We start from the raw sequence: 24,639 nt of genomic DNA on the forward strand, positions 1-24,639 counted from the left end.
TGCGATTCGAGTTCAGCCATACAGATAGTATGGCTGAATTCGTGTCGCACCCGCCGCAAATTCGCACGGGACCCTTTTTTTGGCCCGCAGCAGAATCGGATCGCATGGGTGTTCACACCATGCGATCCGAGTTTGCAGATCGCACTGCGATATGCGAACTGATCTGGGGGTGTCATTAACATTTCACTGACACTCCCAGCAGTTCGCATAGGGCAGTGTGAACTGCCGCCGGGAGGCATGCGATGCGGGAACCCGCCGCGGATTCGTGGCGTTCCCGCATCGCTCCAGTGTGAACCCAGCCTAATAAGCGATCGTTTTTCTGATCACTGTATTAGTGTCACAGGTGACGCTAGTTAGGCAGGTAGGTATTTAGGTTCGCCGCAGCTTTTTATAGCGCCAGGGACCCCCATATACTACCGCATAAAGCCCCCTGATTGCCCCCTAGTTAACCCTTTCACCAGTGATCACCATATAACTGTTACAGGTGACGCTGGTTGGTTAGTTATTTTTTTTATAGTTTCAGGGCACCCGCCATTTATTACCTAGTCTCACTAGTGTACCCCTAAATTTAGGGGTGTCTACTTTCCAAAAGGGGGTCATTTGGGGGGGGGGGTTTGTGCCATCTTGGCATTTTATGGCCTTCAAAACTGTAACGCCCTTAGAAAGCCTGAAGGCGGTGCTTGGTTTTCGGGGCCCCGTACGCGGCTAGGCTCCCAAAAAGTCCCACATATGTGGTATCCCCGTACTCAGGAGAAGCAGCAGAATTTATTTTGGGGTGTCATTTCACATATGCCCATAGCATGTGTGAGCAATATATCATTTAGTGACAACTTTGTGTAAAAAAAAAAAAAAATTATTTTTTTTTGTCATTATTCAATCGCTTGAGGCAAAAAAATAAAATATTCAATGGGCTCAACATGCCACTTATCAATTTCCTTAGGGGGTCTACTTTCCAAAATGGGGTCATTTGGGGGGGTTTTGTACTGCCCTGCCATTTTAGCACCTCAAGAAATGAGATAGGCAGTCGTAAACTAAAAGCTGCGTAAATTCCAGAAAACGTACCTTAGTTTGTAGATGTGACAACTTTTGCGCAAACCAATAAATATACAATTATTGACTTTTTTTTTACCAAAGACATGTGGCTGAATACATTTTGGCCTAAATGTATGACTAAAATTGAGTTTATTGGATTTTTCTAATAACAAAAAGTAGAAAATATCATTTTTTTTCAAAATTTGCGGTCTTTTTACGTTTATATCGCAAAAAATAAAAATCGCAGAGGCAATCAAATACCATCAAAAGAAAGCTCTATTTGTGGGAAGAAAAGGACGCAAATTTTGTTTGGGTACAACATTGCATGACCGCGCAATTACCAGTTAAAGCAGCGCAGTGCCAAATTGTAAAAAGACCTCTGGTCATTTACCAGCAAAATGGTCCGGTCTGAAGGTGGTTAAAATTAATTTTTTTTACTTTTAAAAATAAAATAAAAGCTATTATGAAAAAAAAAAACACAAAAACAAATTATATATATATATATATATATATATATATATATATATATATATATATATATATATATATATATATAAAGCTATTTACCAGCCACCACACTCATCGTTGGGCAAAAGGTGCCAGATGACGCCCGCAATCACTTCCTTCTCTTCACTTTGGGAAAAACAGGCAGAGCTTTGAAGCTCCATTAGGATTAGCATTATTGGATGGGTTGTAATTTCAACATCCACCACAAGATGGCGCCAGACTATGGAAAGACTTTAGAAGGCCGCAAAGCCGCGGCCTCAATTACTGGCCGGAGTGGCCCGATGCAAGCGCACGGCGGAGTTCGGGGTCCACATGGAGACAGGATACCCCAGCTGTGTTGCCCCAGGCGCCAGGACGCCAATTCTAGTTGCAAATGCGACCTGGCGCCCGGGGTTTGTCGAGCCCTGCTATAACCCATCAGTAATTACTGAGTCTCTGTGTCCCGTGATGTACGAGAAAGAAAGTAGGGCAATACGAGACTAGACTGCAGCCTGTAGTATCCGGCACCCATAGGGGAAATCCTCATGACCTTTACATCTATTTGATAGAATCTGGTAAATGTATAGACTGAAGACCAAGTTGCGGCCTTACAGATTTAAGCCATGGAGGCTTGGTGATGCACTGCCCAGGAAGCACCAACAGCCCTAGAGGAGTGCTAGAGAGAGAGGATCTCCCGCTGCGACACAGCTTGGATCTGAGACGCTGGCCGCTGTCTTGCCTAGTGGACCGGTGTTCTGTCGAGAAATGCCCGGGATGTACTGCGCATGTGCAGAACAGTACAACAGCTGATTTGCCGATCAGCTGGCCTGACGTAACCAGGATGCATGCGCATATCGTAGGAGGTATCTCTCGATAGGAGTCACCATTTCAAAGGCACAATTTAAACCTATACAAACAGCGGAGGGACACCGTAGTTCTCACATTGTGCATCGCTGCTGCTGGTGGCTGTGTTGAAGGGCTGGTTTTGTCTGTGTTGCAACCCGCCCTTTGACACAGGCAAAACCGGCTGTTCAACGCAGCAAACCCGCCCTGCAACACAGACAAAACCGGACCATCAGCACACTGTAAAGCCGCCCCGCAACAACGAGGCACATTGTGAGGACTACGGTCCCCCCCCCCCGCTGTTTGTATAGGTTTAAATTGTGTCCGTGAAATGTTTCTCCTATCAAGAGATGCCTCCTACGATGTGCGCTTGCACCCTGGTCACGTCACTCCAGCTGATCGGTAACTCAGCTGGAGTGTGGCTCCATCCTGCATGGGCACTATTCGATGGGAGGGCACTTCTCGACAGAACACCGGGCCCCTATGATAGACAGCACACTGATTCAATTTCCCGGCATTGGACCAGTGTGCTGTCTATCATTGGAGTTGATCCAAGAGACGGGACTTTGACAGCAGCCAGCATTTTAGATCCAAGTGTCACATCCTCTCCTCTCTTCTCTTCTGTGTGATCCGGCCGGCTCTCCTCCCAACAGTTTCTTGGCTGATCACTTCTGGCAGAAGCGGTGCAGCCTTTTTTTTTTTTTTTACAAGGCATCAGAACGGCCAGTCTGCCCCTGCTTCACACTCACCGTCAGCTTATTTCCACTCGCCCAATGTGAGCAGGCGAGTGGAAATTTTGGAGGGCTGACTTTAAGTGTTAGGATGCAGGTCAGTGAAGGGTTTATTCTTAGCGTCATCTTCAGGGTTAGGAACAGGCTACACATTAAGGATGGCTGCACACATTTTTTTCTTTATATTGGTTTTTGTTGATGAAAGCCCAGCATGAAAACAACGTCTATATCTTTTCGCTAACCTTCTTGCACATATGGAGCAAATAACCCCCCCAAATTTCCAACATGCATTGCAGTAACAGGGTACCAAATGATTTTGTGGGTAGTTTCAAAATAATATTAGGACCAAATCTGTCTGCAATTATAGTACAACTATAAACTATTATGGCTGTTTAGCTTGGTTGTTTCAGATTCAACTGTAAGGTAGGTTCAAAAGATTGAACACTTCCAGGAAGAGCTGAAATTTGCATACAGCTTCAGCTACCGAAAGATCGAGATCAACTGACTAGCAGTTTTCACTGAAAGTAACCTCTGCTTAAAGTACATGCTGAGAAGGATAGAAGGATAGGGACTAACATTGTTAGCTGCCTTCTAAATATGTTAGTACTTTTGAGGTACATTTTTATGCAACTGCGGTTAGGCGTAAGTATAACCCTTTCATGACTAAGCCTATTTTTGGAATTTGGTGTTTACAAGTTAAAATCCATATTTTTTGCTAGAAAATTACTTGGAACCCCCAAACATTACATATATTTTTTTAGCAGAGACTCTAGAGAATAAAATGGCGATTGTTGCAATATTTTATGTCACACGGTATTTGCGCAGTGGTGTTTTAAACGCAACTTTTTGGGAAAAGGGACACTTTCATGATTTAAAAAAAAACAAAACAGTAGAATTAGCCCAATTTTTTTGTGTAATGTGAAAGATAATGTTACGCCGAGTAAATAGATACCAAACATGTCACACTTTATAATTGCGCGCACTTGTAGATTGACGACAAAGTACGGTACCTAAAAATCTCAATAGGCGACGCTTTAAATTTTTTTTACGGTTACCAGGTAAGCGTTACAGAGCAGGTCTAGTGCTAGAATTATTGCTCTCGCTCTGACGATCGCGGCGATACCTCACATGTGTGATTTGAACACCGTTTACATACGCGGGCGCGACTTCCGTATGCGTTTTCTTTGCTTCGCGAGCTCGCGGGGACGGCGGGCGCTTTAAAAATTTTTTTTTATTTTTTTATTTATTTTATTTATTTTAAAATAACTAAATTGTTTAAAAAAAAAAAAAAATTTATCACTTTTATTGCTGTCACAAGGAATGTAAACATCCCTTGTGACAGTAATAGGTGGTGACAGGTACTCTTTATGGAAGGATCGGGGGTCTAAAAGACCCCCCACCCCTCCTTTACACTTCAATGTATTCAGATCGCTGAAAACTGTGATTCTGAATACCGGATATTTTTTTAAAACCGGCGCCATTGGCAGCCGAGTAAACGGGAAGTGACGTCATGACGTCGCTTCTGTGTTTACGATGAGGAGACTGGAACGAAGCCGATTACGGCTTCGTTCCAGTTCCTCCGCAGCAGCCGGAGCCATCAGACACGGAATCGGTGCTCCCGATCGAGCGGGAGCACCGGTAGCAGCGGCGAGAGGCGGCGGGAGGGGGGGACGTCCCCTCCCGCTCCTCCGGCATAACAGCCGAGCGGCTTTTAGCCGCATCGGTTGTTATACCTGGATAGCCAATCGCCTGCTGCAAAAAACGGTACCGGGATGATGCCTGCAGGTGCGGGCATCATCCCGGTATAACCCCCGGAAGCCGAGTACGCATATCTGCATACGCTCGGCGGGAAAGGGATAAAATCGCCATTGGGCGATTCTGGGCATTACCAAGTATACAATATTAAGCATCAGCAGAGTATAAACATATCCTTTAGATGCATGGATGCTGGGAGCCACAAAACTCCCTACTGTCATCTAATTTAACAAACTATTTTGTTGGGGAAGCTCCTTTGTACTTTGATAACTTCAGCAGATCCCAGCAGGAACAAAACAATTTTACTACAATGTATTTGCAGATATTTAAAACATGGTTATACAATTGTATATTGCTCTTTTAGTTGAATCTGGAGTGCTCCTTTAAACAGGCAGTGTTAGGGCTACACTTGCAGAAACCCTTCTTAAAGCTGAGGTTTACCATATATACTCGAATATAGGTCCATCCGAATATAAGCCGAAGCCCCTAATTTACCACAAAAAAACTGGGAAAACGTATTGACTCGTGTATAAGCCGAAGATGAGACATGCAGCAGCTACTGTTACAGCTTAAAAGAGTGGAAAAGAGGGTCAACAATGCCCATCTGCAGCTGCATACCTCCCTGTGTACCTCCCTGTGTCCATTGCAGCCTACCTGTGTCCTGTGCATGCCTCCGTGTGCCAATCTGCAGCCTCTATGTCCTTCTGCAGCTCAGTGTGCCATTTTGTGCCATTTTGCACCGATCAGCATGTATCAGCATGTCATAAAAACATGCCAGGATTCAAAAGCCGCAATTCTCCTCCTCGTCTGTGACAGACGGCGGCCATTCCACTGTTCAAAAGCCGCGCCTCCCTGTCTGTGATAGGCGGAACACTCAATTTCCCAGCAGTCAGTGTTCCGCCTATCACGGACATCCTCTCATCCTCGTCCGTAGTATGAGGATGAGCGGATGTCCGTGATAGGCGGACCACTGACTGCTGGGAAATTGAGTGTTCCGCCCATCACAGACAGGGAGGCGCGGCTTTTGAACAGTGGAATGGCCGCCGTCTGTCTGCACGACACGCTGATCAGGTAGGCAGACGGCGGTGACTCGAGTATAAGCCGAGGGGGGCACTTTCAGCCTAAAAAAAGGGGCTGAAAATCTCGGCTTATACTCGAGTATATACGGTAGTTAAAAAAAAATAAAAAATAATTAGCACAAGGGACATTACTTACCATCAGTGTGATGTGTCCCTTGTGCTGCTGCCGCCTCATTTAGGTGCAATCTTCATCCTCAGATGCCCCCCCCCCCCCCCCCCAGCCACCTAATCTTCCAGTGCAACTGGGGTTAATAGAATTTAGAAAGCTGTAACAGGCATGAATAAAACAGAGCCCACCTATGTCTGCCCTTTCCATCTACCTACTTCATTCATCAAAGCTGTAGCTACAACTTCTATGAATGAAATGTAATCAATAAATGCAGGACATGGACCTTTCAATTAGGCTTCGCAAGGCTTCACTGCCCGTTTCCCATACGGGGAATGGCGGCGGCAGCACCCGAGAGCCCATTAAAAAAAAAGCTGGGCTGCCGAAATCGTGGGATCTCAGGACATTTATTAGTGTCCAAATATTAAAACTTTTGCCAGAGTTTTTCAGGCACTACAGCTCTAAAAATAGCACCTGTATAGCGCCTGAAAAAGCATCTCCATTCACTCCAGTGTGAAAGCCCGAGGACTTTCACATGGAGCGGTGTGCTGGCAGGGCGTCAGAAAAAGTCAGCAGCTTCTTTGTAGCGGTGAAGGAGCAGTGAACTCACTGCTCCTCCCCATTGAAATCAATGGGGCAGCGCTGTGATACCGCCAACAAAACGCTGCTCCACCGGCATTTTGCAGGTGGATTTAACCCCTCTTTGGCCGCTAGCGGGGGGTAAAAAACCCCCGCTAGCGGCCGAATAGCGGTGCTAAAATGGTAAAAATAGCGCAGCTTTACTGCCGCCGCCGACCCCCCCCCCCCCCCCCCCGGTTCAGTGTGAAAGCCGTTTAAAAGTCAGCAGCTACAGTATTTGGAGGTCCTCTAGGCTTTAAACCTCTGTCATGCTGATTCTCTGACTTCAGTGCTTTAATTGACCACCTAACGACTGCCCTATAGCAAATATTCTACTACAGGGTAGAACAGAATCATGTATATATAAGTAATTCTGCACTTCCTAGTAGGGGGTGTGCTGCTTCTGCTGTGCCAACCGTCAGGAACAGAGGCTGGACGAAGCCAGAGCTCCGTCGTGAAAAGGGGGGAGAAAATCCATCACTTCCCTTAGTAAAAGCACCACACACAGCACAGAAAAACACTGGCTAGGCACACATTTAACCCTTTAATCGCTCTAGAGCAATTAAGCCGAGGGGGGGTTTTTCAGCCTAAAAATACTCGAGTATATACAGTATCTCCTAGGCCAGCGATGGTGAACCTCGGCACCCCAGATGTTTTGGAACTACATTTCCCATGATGCTCATGAACTCTGCAGTGTAGTTGAGCATCATGGGAAATGTAGTTTCAAAACACCTGGGGTGGCAAGGCTTGTCATCACTGTCCTCGTGTGTGGCGCATTTTGGAAATACAATAGTAACAAGGACAACTGATAATACTGAAACAAGTCACAGATTTAGTATAAAGTGTAAAAGCGCAAAAGACTGGATAAGATGTAGTTACTTACTTCGTACGTCTTGTAGGAAATCCAGGCAAGGTCGGCTAGTTCCAGAGATACTTAGTGATACAGCTAGAGGGGTCTGCCCTTCATAGTTCCTAGTGTTCGTGTCGGCCCCATAATTGTACAACATACGAGCACAAAGGACATCATCCCGCAGAGCCGAAAGGTGAAGAGGCGTCTGCCCATCTTCTAGCCTCCCCAAGTTCGTATCAGCTCCCCTTTGCAAAAACATGCGACAATACGAATGGTTACTTTTGATCACAGCGTAGCGTAGCAGAAACCCGTTTTGAATATCAATGTTGGCGTTGTGGTCCAGGAGAATTTTGACGCAGCTGGATCTCTCTCGGATGATGGCGAGCTGCAGGGGAGTGGTGCCCTTGTCGCTAAGGGGATCAACCTCAGCTTTAAACTCCAACAGTAACCTGACAAAAGAGTCTCTTCCATAGTGGGCAGCCACGTGCAGCGGTGTCCAACCATCATTGCTCTTGGCATTAATGATGTCACTGCGATATTCCGATTCCAACATTAGACGTGCAATCCGAGCCCGTCCATGCATGGCAGCATAATGTAACGCTGTAAAGCCCCCTATCAAGTCCTTTACTGTAGGATCCGCTGAGTTGGAAAATAAAGACAACAAAAAAAAAAAGTTATTACAGAAAATATCCTTAAGTACACACTCCGCAAATATTTGTTTAAGTTAAAACTGCACCAAGGACTATTCCATTAACCCTTTATGCATGTAAATGCTTGGATGTACCCAGTGCCGGGACAAGGTCATCCAGCGCCCAAAAACAATTATGCCAAACTGCACCCACCCCCCGCTTAGGGTTAACAGTGATATCACTGTCACTACTCCTGTCAGCCTTGTAACAGAAACGGGCACAGGGCGGTCCCCATCCCTGCAATTAACCATTGCGCCCAGGGCAGCCACCCCTACCTGGCCACCCCTTGTCCCGGCAATGGATGTACCTATAGCTGCGGTGTATGGCAACCTGTCACTGACTTGCATAGCCTGCTGCTGCTCTGCATGATTTACATTGGAGCACCAGGCTGTAGAAGAGGTGTGATCGGCTGGCTCAAGCTCTCAGTGACACACTGAGAGGCCGAGCTAGTTGCTGGTCAGGAATCTGAGTGGATCCTGGCATGAAAGTCGGGATTTCTCCAGAGTCTGGACCAGCCAAGTTACATCAGCGGACAGGTACACTGAATATCTCCTAAACGTGCACCGTATAGAACAGGGGTCTCAAACTGGTGGCCCTCCAGCTATTGCAAAACTACAAGTCCCATCGTGCCTCTGCCTGTGGGAGTTATGCTTGTAACTGTCAGCCTTGCAATGCCTCATGGGACTTGTAGTTTTGCAACAGCTGAAGGGCTGACAGTTTGAGACCCCTGGTATAGAATATATCTACATGTGTAGAAGCCACATGCGCACTGCTCTCTCAATGGATGGTATGCAGTCCATTGAGAGAGCTGTGCAGTGACCGTGACATCCACGTGCGGGAGTAACGTCATTGCAGCTTGGCCAATCAAACGGACATAGCTCACGAACCTGGACGGTAGACCGGGTAAAGTTGGAATCCTCGTCAACAGTGAAAGTGTGTCCCTGGAGGGATCTGCATTTTTAGGAAAGTCTGTCATAATGTGCTAGTGTGTGTTACATACTAGCACATTATGACATGAGCCTGCAGTGGAACCATTTTGTTTTTTTGGCACAGTTTACTACCATTTTAAAGATACTTTTAAATAATTTTCATTAAAGCAGAACTACATTGTATCTGAGCACCACAACCAAAAACGCTAGCTCAGGCATGCAGGTAGGAGAGCGTGCTTAGCAGAGAAAACCCCTCCTCCCCTCCTGGCAACTCCTGGGATGTATGGCATAATTTACCTAGGCATGGAATGCAGGAAGTACCTGAAGAAATGTGAAAAAAAGGTTTAACACAAGCAAATATTATATACTTTCCTATATATTTACTAATGCTAGCAGTATAAGGCCTCATGCACACTGGACGTTTTTACAGATGCTGTTTTTGGCTTCTGGCATTTTTCCCCAAGTCCAGTAAACTCCCCAGCATGTTATCCTATGTGTCCATGCACACATAGGCTGTTATCAGCATTTTTTGGCTGAGGCATTGTCTGGCTGGAAAAAAAACCCCCCAGAACTGGTAAGTTTTGAGACGAGTTTTTGAGTAGTAAAAACCCCATAATGCCAGTAAACGTGGTAAAATGCGCCTAACCAGGGTTTTTGAGTGTTTCAGATCCCTTAGCTTGTGTGTTCTTGCTGCCAACATGACAAAACATGGAAAACAACTAAAGAAAAAGATGAACAACTCAAGTTTTTAATACAGCGACACTACTTGTGTCTTTATAACATCCAGTAAGCATGAGTCCCAACTCCTAAGGATTAAAAATAGTCAGTGTTCATTGAGAGAGTGAAGTTCCGGTTAAGTTATTATTCATTTATATTTCTATAGTGCTTTCCTCCCTGGGGACTTTTCAAACTGGTGTTGGGTCACATAGTAGGTGAGACAGCCAACTTGGTTGTTCTCAGTAGAATATCATACATTGGCCAATCTTTAGACAGCAGCCAACTCACCTACCAGCACGTCTTTGGAGTGTTTAAGGAATAGGGGTCAACCAATATCGTTTTTTCAGGGCAGATACCGATTTTTTGGGCTTTCTTTAAAGGGGTTGTAAACTCTCAAGGTTTTTGTCCTCAATGCATTAAGGAGAAAAACCTTCTGTCACTCATCAGCACCCCCCCACCTCCCCGAGCCCCCATTACACTTACCTGAGCCCTGTATTTCCCACAACGGGAATGAGCACACCAGCTCCGGCCGGGGTCTTGGGTCCCGATTGGATAGATTGATAGCAGCGCAGCAATTGGCTCCCACTGCTGTCATCAAATAGAATGAGATGGGCACCGGGGGGTGGGGCCAAGTCCTGTTTTCTGTGTGAATAGACACAGAAGTAGGACACGTGAGTGCGCCCACATGGGTGTCCCGAAGGCGAGCGCTTCTCTGATGGGACACTCAAGAACAGGAGGGGCCACCAGTGCAACTGAGGGATCCCAGAAGAGGAGGATCGGGGACAATCTGTGCAATACCACCTGCACAGGGAAGGTAAGTATAATATGTTTGTTTTTTGTTTTTTAAAACCTGAACCTTTACAACCCCTTAAGACCCCTTTCACACCACACCGCTCAAAATTTTTAGCGGCGTTTTACCGCCGGATTTGCAGCAGATTTCGGTCGCTAGCAGGGCGCTTTTACCCCTGCTAGAGAAAGGGTTAAAACCGCCGGCAATACACCGCAATAGCGGCGTTTTGCCGGTGGTATTAAGCGCTGCCCCATTCATTTCAATGGGGAGCAGCGGTGGAGGAGCGGTAACCACGCCGCTCCAAAGAAGCTACTGGCAGAACTTTTCCCCGACGTCCTGCCAGCGCACCGCTGTAGTGTGAAAGCCCTCTGGGCTTTCACACTACAGACAATAGTGCAGCTTTTTTTGGGCGGATTGCAGGCGCTATTTCTAACACTATAGCGCCTGCAAAACGCCCTGGTGTGAAAGGGGTCTTAAGGCTGATAGCCGATATTCTGTAGATTTGAAGTTTTTATTTTTGTACGGCCCTTTTAATTTTCTTTTTGTTTTGTTTTTATCACTTTTATTGCTGTCTAAAAGAATATAAACATCCCTTGCGACAGTAATAGGCAGTGACAGGTACTCTTTGTGGAGGTATCTGGGGGTCTATAAGACCCCAAACCCCTCCACTGCACTTAAAAGTATTTAAAAACGCCAATATCTGCATTTTTGAATACTTTCTATTTTTTAAAACTGGCGCTTTTAGGTTGAGAGTAATCCGGAAGCGAAGTCATGACATCTTTTCCGGATTACTAAAGCCGAGACCCCAGGAAAGAAATCAGCTTTGTTCGAGTCTCTGCCCAGCCAGCGGACATGCCGGCTGGTCACTCTGGCCTCCCGGTGGGACGTTAGTATTACAAGAAAGCTGACAGTTCGCTCTAAATAATGGAGCTGCATGCATCATCCCGGTACAACCACTTGAAGCAATATCAGTAAGTTTGTTATCCATACATAAAAAAAATAAAAAATAAAAATCGGCCACCGATAATCAGCCTCACCGATAATTGGTCGACCCCTAGTAAGGTATCCAGGATACCCAAAGGAAATCCATGAGAGCACTGGAGAACAAGCAAACTCCATGCATATAGTGTCCTAGATGGGGTCTGAACTGAGGACCCCAGTGCTGCAAGGCAAATGTACGATAGCAAAAAAACACACTTCAAGTTTTGTATAGCGTTGGGAAAAGGAAGATCCCCTGTCAGGCTTTTATTGCTCTTTGTGGCCCCTGTTGGTAAGACTTCCCTTCACTTCCTGTATCATATTACTGTTCTCTGCAAGCCTCAAAGTGCAATCAAATATACATTACATTGCACATTTTAGCACGGGACTTCCAGCCCAGACGTGTCCTCTCTTGCCTCCATGCCCTCTTTTCTTTGCCTCATGTGCTCACTAAGAAAAAGCATGTGTAAGAACATCTGCCGATCAGTGGATTTCCTGTGGTCTGGCGTGAATGGTGTAAGGAGTTTAGGTAACATGCTCCACTGTGGCTTGTCACCCTTCCAAGCAACACAACATACATTATTTAAGGGCCTCCTGGTACACTGTGTTCAGTTTGAAGGAACTTGTCCCCGCAGCTTATTATAATGAACACAGAGGGACAGGAAGAAAGGAATCAAAACACGTTAAAATCTGAATACAGTTGAAATGGTGGATATCATGTAAATGTATAGTAATACACAGTGCATCTGGAAAGTATTCACATTTTGTTATGTTACAGCCTTATTCCAAAATGTATTAAATTCATTATCTTCCTCAAAATTCTACAAACAATATCCCATAATGACAACGTGAAAGAAGTTTGTTTGAAATCTTTGCAAATGTATTCAAAATAACAAATAAAAAGAATCCCATGTACATAAGTATCACAGCCTTTGCCATGACACTCAAAATTGGGCTCAGGTGCCTCCTGGTTCCACTGATCATCCTTGAGATGTTTCTTCGACTTGATTGGAGTCCAGGATTTGGAAAGGCACACACCTGTCTATAGAAGGTCCCGCAGTTAACAGTGCATGTCAGAGCACAAACCAAGCCATGAAGTCCAGAGTGGTAGAGTGGCCAGACGGAAGCCACTCCACAGTAAAAGGCACGACAGATAAAAGTATATATATAAGGGCGCTCTGAGTGAATGGACCAGGCAGAAAATGTCTGTATCTAAAATAGTCAGTTTAAAAAACAATTAAGATGATCCAATGTGTGTATATATGTCATACAGGCACATGACAGCCTGCCTGGAGTTTGCCAAAAGGCACCTGAAGGGCTCTCAGACCATGAGAAACAAAATTCTCTGGTCTGGTGAAACTAATATTGAGCTCTTTGGCCTGAATGGTAAGCACTGCTCATCACCTGGCCAATACCATCCCTACAGTGAAGCATGGTGGTGGCAGCATCATGCTGCGGGGATGTTTTTCAGTGGCAGGAACTGGGAGACTAGTCAGGATCGAGGGAAAGATGAATGCAGCAATGTACAGAGACATCCTTGATGAATACCTACTCCAGAGCTCTCTGGACCTCAAAGGTTCATATTCCAATAGGACAAGGTTCCTAAGCATACAGCCAAGACAACACAGGAGTGGCTACGAGACAACTCTGTGAATGTCCTTGAGTGGCCCAGCCAGACACCAGACTTGAACCCGATTGAGCATCTCTGAAGAAATCTGAAGATGGCTGTGCACCGACGCTCCCCATCCAACCTGATGGAGCTTGAGAGGTCCTGCAAAGAAGAATGGGAGAAACTGCCCAAAAATAGGTGTGCCAAGCTTGTAGGCATCATACTCAAAAAGACTTGAGGCTGTAATTGGTGCCAAAGGAGCTTCACCAAAGTATTGAGCAAAGGCTCTGAACAGTGATGTACAGGGTTTTTTGTTTTTTGTTTTAATAAATTTGCAAAGATTTCAAACAAACTTCTTTCACGTTATAATTATGGGGTATTGTTTGTAGAATTTGGAGGAAAATAATGAATTTAATTCATTTTGGAATAAGGCTGTAACATAACAAAACGTGTAAAAAGTGAAGCACATGCTTTCCAGAAGCACTGTATATACCACAATTTGTAGACGCGCAAATCAATTAAAATACACCCATTGCGATCTTTTTTTTTTTTTTTTTTATACATAGAGCAGAATATATTTTGACCCAAATTTATGACCAGATTTTGAGAAAAGCACTTTTTGTGTAAAAACAATGATAAAAATGTAATTTGCTTACAGCGTTGCATGACCGAGCTGTTGCCAGTAGCGCAGTGCGGAATAGCAAAAAAATGCCCTGGTCATGAAGGGGGTAAATCCTACAGGAGGTCAAGTTAACAGTGTTTCTGGAAATTGCACTAGGGTTGTTTTCCAAGTTTACATGCAAATTTCGTTTAATTAAAGTGGTTGTTAAGCCATGGGTTCTCTTTACACAAACTTCTCTGTTTGCTAATGACAAGTGTCCCAGTGTGTGTGCTTTATAAATAAAAGTGCCATTCTATACCTGATTTCTGAGCGCCGCTCAGCGCTCACGTGTCTGGCCAGCTCTCACCCTCCCCCGATGTGACAGCTAGAGTGGTAGGGGCCGAGAATCCCCTGCTGACATCAGTCGGGAGGGGAAGAGGAGAGGGGGAGAGAGGCGGCCGGTCATGGGAGCAGCACTCTGAAATCCGGTATAGAATGGTACTTTATTTATAAAGCACACACAACACTGGGACACTTGTCATTAGCAAAAAGAGAAGTTTGTGCGAAAATTTAAGAGTAATTTTAGCAGCGGGAGGGGAGGGGGTGGGCACTTGCAAGAGCTGACAGGCAGGGAGGGAGGGAGGTGGGAGAGGACAGAGGAGAGCTGCGGATGACGGAGGCACATAAACGGTGTCAGGGCTCAGCAGCCATGATAGACCGTGTCAGTTTACAGGGAGGAGGGCAGAAACTGGCAGGATCAGTCAGGTATTTCAGGTGATACAGGGGGCCAAATGACACAGAACAAGCACTGTGCTGTATAACATGCTTTAACCAGTTCCCAACCACCTGCCATACATATACTGCGGCAAGTCAGCTCTATTGTGCAAAATCAAGTACCTCTATGTGATTTTGTTCAATAGCCACTGGAGGGCGCATTTTTTTTCAAAATTTACATTCTTTTTTTGTTTATAGCACAAAAAATAAAAACCGCAGAGGTGATCAAATACCATCAAAAGAAAGCTCTATTTGTGGGGAAAGGACTTGTCAATTTTATTTGGGTACAGTGTCGCACAACCACGCAATTGTCAGTTAAAGTAAAGCAGGAAAACGTCACGTATGACGAAACGCGTATGGGAGGGCACGCTGTGACGTCACCACGTGTTACGAGAGGAGGACGGGCTCTCGTTTTGCCGGCCGGCTTGTTTTTTATGTGGGATCATTCTGGTTTTATGTAAGTGTATTTCTATTGCAATTAAACGAGTACTAAAGTTTTTTACACTATGGGAAGCTTCTTTCTTTCTACATTCTGAACATGTATATCGGGTACCAATGAAAATTACAGAGTGTCATGAGAATCCTTAATACATGGATCGTTTGTCCCTGATTGGCAAAGCATTCGGTGGAGGCGGGGAGCTGTCAATAGCTTGAGATCATAAACGCTCCTTATGCTTTACCGTCTGGTAAGCGCATTTATTTTTCGGTGGCTGGGCACAGTAGTGATAAGGAAGTGTGGAATCACTGTGGTGCGATCGGCTCCTTTTCTTCAATAACACAAACTTTTCATGGACTTTTTGATTTGTTTCTTATTGGTACAGTTTGTTGGCGCAGCTCTTTTTTCTTATTTAAAGTAAAGCAGTGCCGTATCTTAAAAAATGGCCTGGTCATTAAGGGGGTAAAACCTCCCAGAGCTGAAGTGGTTAAAGGAACAGGATCAATTTTTTTTTAGGGTAACAAACACTTTAAAGAGGTTGCAAACCTCCATTTTCAAGTTGTACCTATAGGTAAGCTTATAATAAGGCTTACCTATAGGTACTGTAAATATCTCCTAAACATGCGCCGTATAAGAGATATTGACTTTGTACTGAACTGATGGATGTTATCGCCGCATGCGCTGTGAAGAAATGGCCCTCCGTGACTGGCAGCTCCCGCGTGCATGTGCAGGAGTGACATCACGCGACTCCAGCCAGTCGCAGAGCTGGAGTCTGCGGCCCCCAGAAGGAAGAGGGGCGGACATGGATGCGGCCTCTAGCAGGGACCAGCGCGGGCTTCGTTGGCAGGTAAGTGGCACATAATGTGCTAGTATGTGTGACGCATACTAGCACATAATGCTTTTACTTTGCAGGGAGCAAAAAAGGAAGTAAAACCCATCGGGGTTTACTTCCTCTTTAAGTCCTTCTTTAAAAATATAATACAAATAAAAAGAAAAAGATAAAAAAAAAAAAAAAGAATAAAACATCCTAGATACTTGGGCTAAAAAAAATTGGGCTAAATTTTACGGTTTCGTTTTTTTGACACACTCGCTGACATAGCTGTCCAATGTGGGCACCATAACATGTGGGCAAGTGCTGTGAGATTGTGATGTTAGTGATTACTGATGGAAATAAATCTCTATGAGGACATCGCTAAAAACCACATGACAGAGAAACATGTCATTTGGCAACAAACACAAGAGACGTGGGGACATAAATCTGGTGACATCATTCTGAGAGTAACTTTCCTGAACATATGGATCTACTTTATGTTCACTGAACGAGGTCTCCAACAAAACATGGATCCCATTAAAGGGGTGGTACAATGGCTTATAAGTAGAATGTACCTGCGACGTTTTTAAATGCTGGCTCACGGAGGAGGTCACGCATATAAGTTTCATTTCACGACTAAATGAAGGGCATCTTTTTAAAGCCTTCTAATGAAAACTAGCCACGCTATCTGGAAGGGGAAGTCATATGCAGTAAAAAAAAAAAGCTGAACTCCCAACAAGTCACTTCTCCACACTACTGAACAAAAACGTATGGAATCCACCGCCATCTAGTGGAACTACAGAGTCATGCACCACTATGGACAAACACTGACCAGTAGAGGGCTGCAAAAAAAAAATCTATAATCAAGTAGAAGTGTATTAGACCCCTCTCACACTGAAGCGCCGCTAAAATAGCACTAAAGAGCTGGTCGTTCTTGCGGTGCTTCTCGGGTGTCGGCGGGCGGATTTTTTTTAAAAGCCACGTGACAATGTGACCTTAAAAAAGTCCTGCTTTGCGGCGCTTTCAAATCGCTTGTAGCCTCCCTGGCGATATGACTATATCAGATTTTTTTTTTACAATTTTTACAAATTATTTTGCATAGAAATTTGGCGTTTTATATAGTAGGCCTGTAATTCTTATGCCCCATACACACGGTCGCACATTCCGAAATCCAAATCCAAAAGATTTTGGCCGAATCCTGTGTTGCATACACGCGGTCGCACAAAGTTGTCGGGAAAATCCGATCGTTCTGAACGAGGTGACGTCAAACACGTACGTCGGGACTATAAACGGGCCAGTAGCCAATAGCTTTCGTCTCTTTGCTTATTCTGAGCATGCGTGGCACTTTGTCCCTTTGGAATTGCCTATACACGTTCCGAAATGTATGCGATCGGATTTTGATGTCGGAAAATTTTAGATCCTGCTCTCAAACTTTGTGCATCGGAAAATCCGATGGAAAAAAGTCCAATGGAGCCCACACATGGTCGGATTTTTCCGACAACATGATCCGATCGCACATTTTCCGTCTGAAAATCCGACCGTGTGTACAGGGCATAAGCAATAAAACACTTAGCCCTTGTACACACGGTCGGAGATTCCGACGGAATGTGTGCGATCGGACTGTCTTGTCGGATATTCCGACTGTGTGTGGTCTCCATCAGACTGTTTCTGTTGGAGTATCCGACGGACGAAGTTTTCCAACTTGTTGGTAAAATTTTCCGACAAAATGCTCCGATCGGACATACTCCGATCATGTGTAGAGAATTCCGATCGGACCAAGTGCCACGCATGCTCAGATCAAATTCCTACACCAAAGCTATTGGCTACTAGCCTGAACGTAGTCCCGTCGTAACGAAATAACGTCATCACGTTCTGAACGTTTGGATTTTCCGACAATTTCGTCCGACCGTGTGTATGCAACAGTTTCGGACAAAATCCGACGGATTTGGTTGTCGGAATGTCCGACTGTGTGTACAAGGGCTTAAATCTGTCCAAACAAGAGTCTAGTAGACGTCCCGGGTATGATGAAGTTTGAAACACAAAATCATAAATTATAATATAATAAATAATTATAAAAAATAATAATATAATAATAAAATAAATTTCCCCACGATTCACTATCGCTCAATTCTGCAAGTGTTCTAATTTATTATCGCTGTTTTCTAGCTGGTCTAAAACCACTTTTGACGTAAAGGGACACTTTTTAGTTGCTATGGACAATCTCCAGTTTCCAGGCAGAAAGAACAGTATATATCATATAAAACTGCATGCAGGGCATTGGACAAAGCACTGGGGACAAAAGGGATGTGAAATAATTTCATACAGCAATGTAATCTGTAAGATTATAGTGTGCTGTATGTATTATGATTTTTCACTGTTTGGAATTTGCCGCCGGGCTCCGCCCCAGTGCGTCGCGACGCTTGCAGAGAACGGAGCCCGGCACAGAGAGGCATTGGGCAGAGGACAGAGCCCACGGACACAGCAGGGGGGACATCGCAGGATCCTGGGGACAAGGCAAGTATACCGCACCAGGATCCTGCAATGCAATCCCGAGGGTGGCTCTGGGTTACCGCTAATGGTGCTGAAATTTAACCCCCGAGCCACACTCGGGAAAACCACCAGGGAGGTTAAGGCACTTTGGAAGGGCTGCCTATTTAATTTAATGGGCAGGCGACTCAAAGATGCTGCTTGCAGGACTTTTCCCAATGTCTCACAAGTGCACCGCCGAGCAAGAAAGCACTCATTGCACAGAACGAGAGGCAGTTTTCAGGTGCCTTCAGGCGCCATTTCTATCGCTAAAACGCCTGAAAACCGGCTCAGTGTGAAAGGGGCCTTAGGGCTGGTTCACACTACAATAAAAACGCACTCTAGATTAGCTACAGATGCGTTTCTGCATGAGTGTTTTTAATGTGTTTTTGATGCGTTGCGGTGCGTTTTTGATGTTTTTCCAGCTGCATTTCTTAATTTTTCACTATACTAGGGTTCAGTGCATTTTTGATGCGTTTTACTGCACTCCAGTACAGTCCAGTGCAGAAAAAATGCAGCATGTTCTACTTTTTTTTTTCTGGAACTGGACAGCCCTGGAACTGACCACAATGGTGAGAGCTATGCCATTGGAAACCATATTACCTACTTTCCATGCGTTTTTAATGCAATAAAAAAAACGCACTGGACTGCATGTGGTGTGAACTGGCCCTCAAAGCTGATCTCCATGTTTAATGTACCTTTACCACTTGACATCCGGGAGGTTTCTTCCCCTCCATGACCACGCCATTTTTTGTGATACGGCACTGCGTTACTTTTTATTGACAATTGCGCGGTCGTGCGAAATTGTACCCAAATAAAATTTATGTTTTTTTTTTTTCCACACATAGAGTTTTCTTTTGGTGCTATTTATTCGCCTCTGCATTTTTATTTTTGCACCATAAACAACAAAAAAGACTGCCAATCTTGAAAAAAATTAAGTCATTTTTTTTTTACTTTCTGCTTCAAAACATAGCCACCAAAAAAAAAAAAAGTCTTTATAAATTTAGTCCAATATGTAATCTGCTACTTTTTTTGGTAAATCAAAATCCCAAAAAGCATATATTGATTGGTTTACGCAAAAGTTATAGCATCTACAAACTGTGGGATATATTTATGTTTTTTTTTTGTATACTAGCAATGGCGGCAATCAACGACTGCGATATTGTGGCGGGGAGTCTGACACTAAACGACTCTTTGTGGGAACCGGTGACACTAATAGTCAAATAATAATCAAAGGGTTAGGAGTATGAGATATTCACAGTATAAGTCATCGGCACATGCGCACTGAAGAAACGGCTCGCACGTGCCGTTTCTCCGGCTGTCGTTACCTGTGGCTCCCGCGTGCATGAGTGGGAGTGACGTCATCGCGGTCTTGGCCAATCACAGCCCCGGAGCCTACAAACCCGGAAGTAAAATTCCAAAGACACAGCGGTGTGCAGGGACCGCTGCAACCACTTCGTTCTACGGTAAGTACAGTATCTCACATTTTTGCAAATATATTATTATATCTTATCATGTGACAACACTGAAGAAATTACACTTCGTTACAATGTAAAGTAGAGTGTACAGCTTGTATAACAGTGTAAATTTACTGTCCCCTGGTAACAAAAGTGAGTACACCCCTAAGTGAAAATGTCCAAATTGGGCCCAAAGTGTCAATATTTTGTGTGGTCACCATTATTTTCCAGCACTGCCTTAACCTTCTTGGGTATGGAGTTCACCAGAGCTTCACAGGTTGACATTGGAGTCCTCTTCCCCTCCTCCATGAGGACATCACGGAGCTGGTGGATGTTAGCCCTTGTACACACGGTCGGACATTCCGACAACAAAATTCGTCGGATTTTTTCAGACGGATTATGTCCGAAACTGGTGTTGCATACACACGGTCGGACAAAGTTGTCGTAAAATCAGATCGTTCGTAACGTGATGGCGTTATTTCGTTATGACGGGACTACGTTCAGGCTAGTAGCCAATAGTTTTGGTCTAGGAATTTGATCTGAGCATGCGTGGCACTTTGTCCGATTGGAATTCTCTACAAATTGTGTTGTCAGAAATATTTTATATCCAGCTCTCAAACTTTGTTGGTCGGACATTCCGATGGGAAAAAGTCTGATGAAGCCCACATATGGTTGGATTATCCGACAACACGGTCCGATTGGACATTTTCTGTCCGAATGTCCGACTGTGTGCACAAGGGCTTAGAGACCTTGCGCTCCTCCACCTTCCGTTTGTGGAGGCCCCACAGGTGCTCAATAGGGTTTAGGTCTGGAGACATGCTTGGCCAGTCCATCACCTTTACCCTCAGCTTCTTTAGCAAGGCAGTGGTCATCTTGGAGATGTGTTTTGGGGTCATTATCATGTTGGAATACTGCCCTGTGGCCCAGTCTCCAAAGGGAGGGGATCATGCTCTGCTTCAGTATGTCACAGTACATGTTGGCATTCATGGTTCCCTCAATGAACTGTAGCTCCCCAGTGCCGGCAGCCCCAGACCACGACACTCCCACCACCATGCTTGACTGTAGGCAAGACTCACTTGTCTTTGTACTCCTCACCTGGTTGCCTCCACACACGCTTGACACCATTTGAACCAAATAAGTTTATCTTGGTCTCATCAGACCACAGGACATGTTTCCAGTAATCCATGTCCTTAGTCTGCTTGTCTTCATCAAACTGTTTGTGGGCTTTCTTATGCATCATTTTTAGAAGAGGCTTCCTTCTGGGGCGACAGCCATGCAAAACAATTTGATGCAGTGTGCGGCGTATGGTCTGAGTACTTACAGGCTGACCCCCCACCCCTTCAACCTCTGTAGCAATGCTGGCAGCACTCATATGTCTATTTCCCAAAGACAACCTCTGGATATGACGCTGAGCACGTGACCTCAACTTCTTTGGTGGACCATGGCGAGGTCTGTTTTGAGTGGAACCTGTCCTGTCCAATTGGCCAATGTGCTACAGCTTAGTTGTAGGGCGTTGGCAATCTTCTTATAGCCTAGGCCATCTTTATGTAGAGCAAGAATTATTTTTTTCAGATCTTCAGAGAGTCCTTTGCCATGAAGTGCCATGTTGTACTTCCAGTGAACAGTATGAGAGAGTGAGAGCGATAACACCAAATTTAACACACCTGTTCCCCATTCACACCTAAGACCTTGTAACACTAATGAGTCACATGACACCGGGAAGGGAAAATGGGTAATGGGGCCCAATTTGGACATTTTCACTTAGGGGTGTACTCACTTTTGTTTCCAGCCGTTTAGACATTAATGGCTGTATGTTGAGTTATTTTGAAGGGACAGCAAATTTACACTGTTATACAAGCTGTACACTCACTACTTTACATTGTAGCAAAGTGTCATTTCTTCAGTGTTGTCACATGCAAAGATATAATAAAATATTTGCAAAAATGGTGAAGGGTGTACTCACTTTTGCGAGATACTGTGTAAATATATATATATATATATATATATATATATATATATATATATATATATATATATGACAGTCCATGCACCAGTGAGTGTTTTGTGTCTTTAAATGATGTCATTTGCGCCGAAACGTGCAGGGCGGGACCAAAAGGTCACCACGTATGTGCGATCGAGGGAAGAACTCTGGGTATTGTAGTTTGCTGAATGCCGATGCCATCATATACATTTATAAATGCTTTTAACCTTTTTAATAAATGCTGTATAAAGGAGCTTACACTATGCAAGCTTTGTTTTTTTCACTCACTAGGAGTACTGGCACTTGAATGGTGCATAATAGCTGGTGAGATGACAGATTTAAACACACGGCTGACTGCTGACATCTGGGCAGATACATACAAGCGTGTGTTGACTCCTCATTCTTTGAGAGTCACACGTTCTCTAGGAAGCGTGCATATTTGATTTTGGGGCATGCACTGGGTGTTTTTCACATGTAAAATACAAAGCTCACATAGTGTAAAATCCTTTATAAAGCGTATATTAAAAAGGTCAAAAGCACTTACTAATGAAACCGGTGAAAACAGCATTCCGCAAAATACAATACCCAGAATTCTCCTTGTGATCGAGCATGCGTGGTGACATCAAGACTTCCGGTCCCGCCCTATGTGTTTCGTCACAAATGGCGTCATTTAAAGACGCAGACTTATTCACTGGTGCATGGGCTGTCTATATACACACATTTAATTTTTGTTTAGTGTCTTTGCACATGGAGTTATAAATTTCACATTGATGCGTTGTATTGATGTGTATGTTGATATGCACAAGTAGCGCGGAAAGATTTTTACAACTAGATTCTGTTGTTTATGGTATCCAATACACGCGCTTGCTGCTGCTTAGATTTTAGCGTCTGCACTTTACCTCTTGTGCAGTATTTGTTTCTATTTGCATCTTACCTCCATGCTCTAGGAATACTCTCACGCATCTTTCTTTCCCACGTGCCGCTGAGAAGTGAAGCAGAGTCCATCCATTGGCATCCCGACCATTGGGCGAGTAGCCCTGTTCCAGCATAGTGCGCACGGTGTGGACGTCTCCCGCAGCAACAGCTGCCTGTATCCGCAGCTCCTCCTGTAGCTCAGGATTCCTCCGGCAGTGGTGATGTAACATCCTCCCCTCTGCTCTTCTTAACTATAGAGTCATGGGGCCACAAGTCGCCTGTTATTATAAACATACGGATGTCAACATCAAAAGAAAAAAAAAAAAAAGATTAAAAAAAAAAAAAAAAAGCTGTTTAGATTCCCAGAATTATTTAAGAGTTCATCATCACTTGATGTCACCAATATGATTTTTATAAAGCTTTCTTGTTAAATGTTGTGAATGCCTTTATCCCTACACTGTGGAATGAACTACCCCCCCCCCCCCCCCCCCATGAAACAGTAGGTCTCTAAAATTAATTATAACATGCATATATGAAAGATTTAACCCTGTTTTAAAGAAGCAAGCTGATGAATTATGAAGATCGTCGTTGGCCTGGACTGACTTTGTGAATGCACAAGAATATCCATCACACCTAACGTACTATAAAGGGCCGGTTCACACTAGAAATCCCACAGGAACATACTGCGTGTTCCTGTGTAATTCGCATGCAGTTCAGTGCAGTGCAATTTGAGCCCATTCATTTTGAATAGGCTCCAATCGCACTGCACCAAAAGCAGTAGATGCACTACTTTTGGAAACGCACTGCAACCGTATCGCATAGTACTTCTGTACCATGGGAAAGTTCCAACTTTCCTCTCCCCCCCCCCCCCTTCCATATTTGGAATGCCTTTTTTTGGGGACAGGGTACCTTATTTTGACGGGTACCCTCTCCCACTTCTGGTCGGATCGCCGCTGCAATCCGACCAGGAGTTCGCCCCCTCCTCATTCCTCCGCAGTCTCTTGAGACACGACGCAGGTCCCAGGAGACAGTGGGACCGTACACGGAGCGAAGGGTGGCTCAAACAAGCTCAGTGGGCTGCCAGCTGTGAAGCCACAAGGAGTCACAATCGACTGCCTACAGTTGAGATGCCAGTGCCTAGACCTGGCAAAGAGCCGGGTTGGGTGAAGAAATCACTGGATCCTGGGACAGGTGGGTGCGTTTTAAAAAAAAAAGTCAGCAGCTACAGTATTAGCACTTTTACGTTTTTGTTTACAAGGTGAAGATCCTCTTTGAGGCTGGGTTCACACTGCTGCGATGCGGGAACGCTGCGAATCCGCTGCGGGTTCCCGCATCGCATGCCTCCCAGCGGCAGTTCACACTGCCCTATGCGAACTGCTGGGAGTGTCAGTGAAAAGTTAATGACACCCCCAGATCAGTTCACATATCGCAGTGCGATCTGCAAACTCGGACAGGAATTGGATCGCATGGTGTGAACACCCATGCGATCAGATTCTGCTGCGGACCAAAAAAAAGGGTCCTGTGCGAGTTTGGGCCGGATGCGATGCGAATTCAGCCATACTATCTGTATGGCTGAACTCGCATCGCACAAGAGATCGGATGTGATTTGCACTGCAGTGCGGTGCGAATCACATCCGATCTCGTCACCGCAGCAGTGTGAACCCAGTCTAACATTGACACCGGCTGCAGATCACAACTACAGTGCATATTGAAAGTGGTGCGAGAAACGTGGGTTTCCATTAGGGCTGCAACTAACAATTATTTTCATAATCGATTAGTTGGCCAATTATTGTTTCGATTAATTGAATAATCGGTTAATAACCCTTTAAAAAAAAAAATGGGTCAAATTGATGTTCATTTTCAATCACAGTGACGGGAAAATTTGGAAAGAATAGAAAACTTCTTACTCAAAGGAATTTTCAGACA

General features: G+C 44.7%; 1 protein-coding gene across 4 annotated transcripts in view; it reads right to left on the reverse strand.

Annotated features, from left to right (window-relative positions):
• Window positions 1-24,639, reverse strand: part of LOC143963420 (ankyrin repeat and SOCS box protein 7) — a 106,868-nt gene that overhangs the window by 49,873 nt on the left and 32,356 nt on the right. For all 4 annotated transcript variants that reach the window (XM_077473049.1, XM_077473047.1, XM_077473048.1 and 1 more), the window contains exons 4-5: window positions 22,733-22,991; window positions 7,534-8,139 (exon numbers count right to left, since the gene is read on the reverse strand). In XM_077473049.1, coding sequence (XP_077329175.1) covers window positions 7,534-8,139; window positions 22,733-22,943 — 817 coding nt within the window. In that variant the 5' untranslated portion in view covers window positions 22,944-22,991. The remainder of the gene's footprint in view (window positions 1-7,533; window positions 8,140-22,732; window positions 22,992-24,639) is intronic.

This window comes from Lithobates pipiens, unplaced genomic scaffold (genome assembly GCF_037356315.1).
Source record: "Lithobates pipiens isolate NorthernLeopardFrog02 unplaced genomic scaffold, aLitPip1_a1.2 Scaffold_8, whole genome shotgun sequence".
In the NCBI taxonomy this organism is placed as follows: domain Eukaryota; kingdom Metazoa; phylum Chordata; class Amphibia; order Anura; family Ranidae; genus Lithobates; species Lithobates pipiens.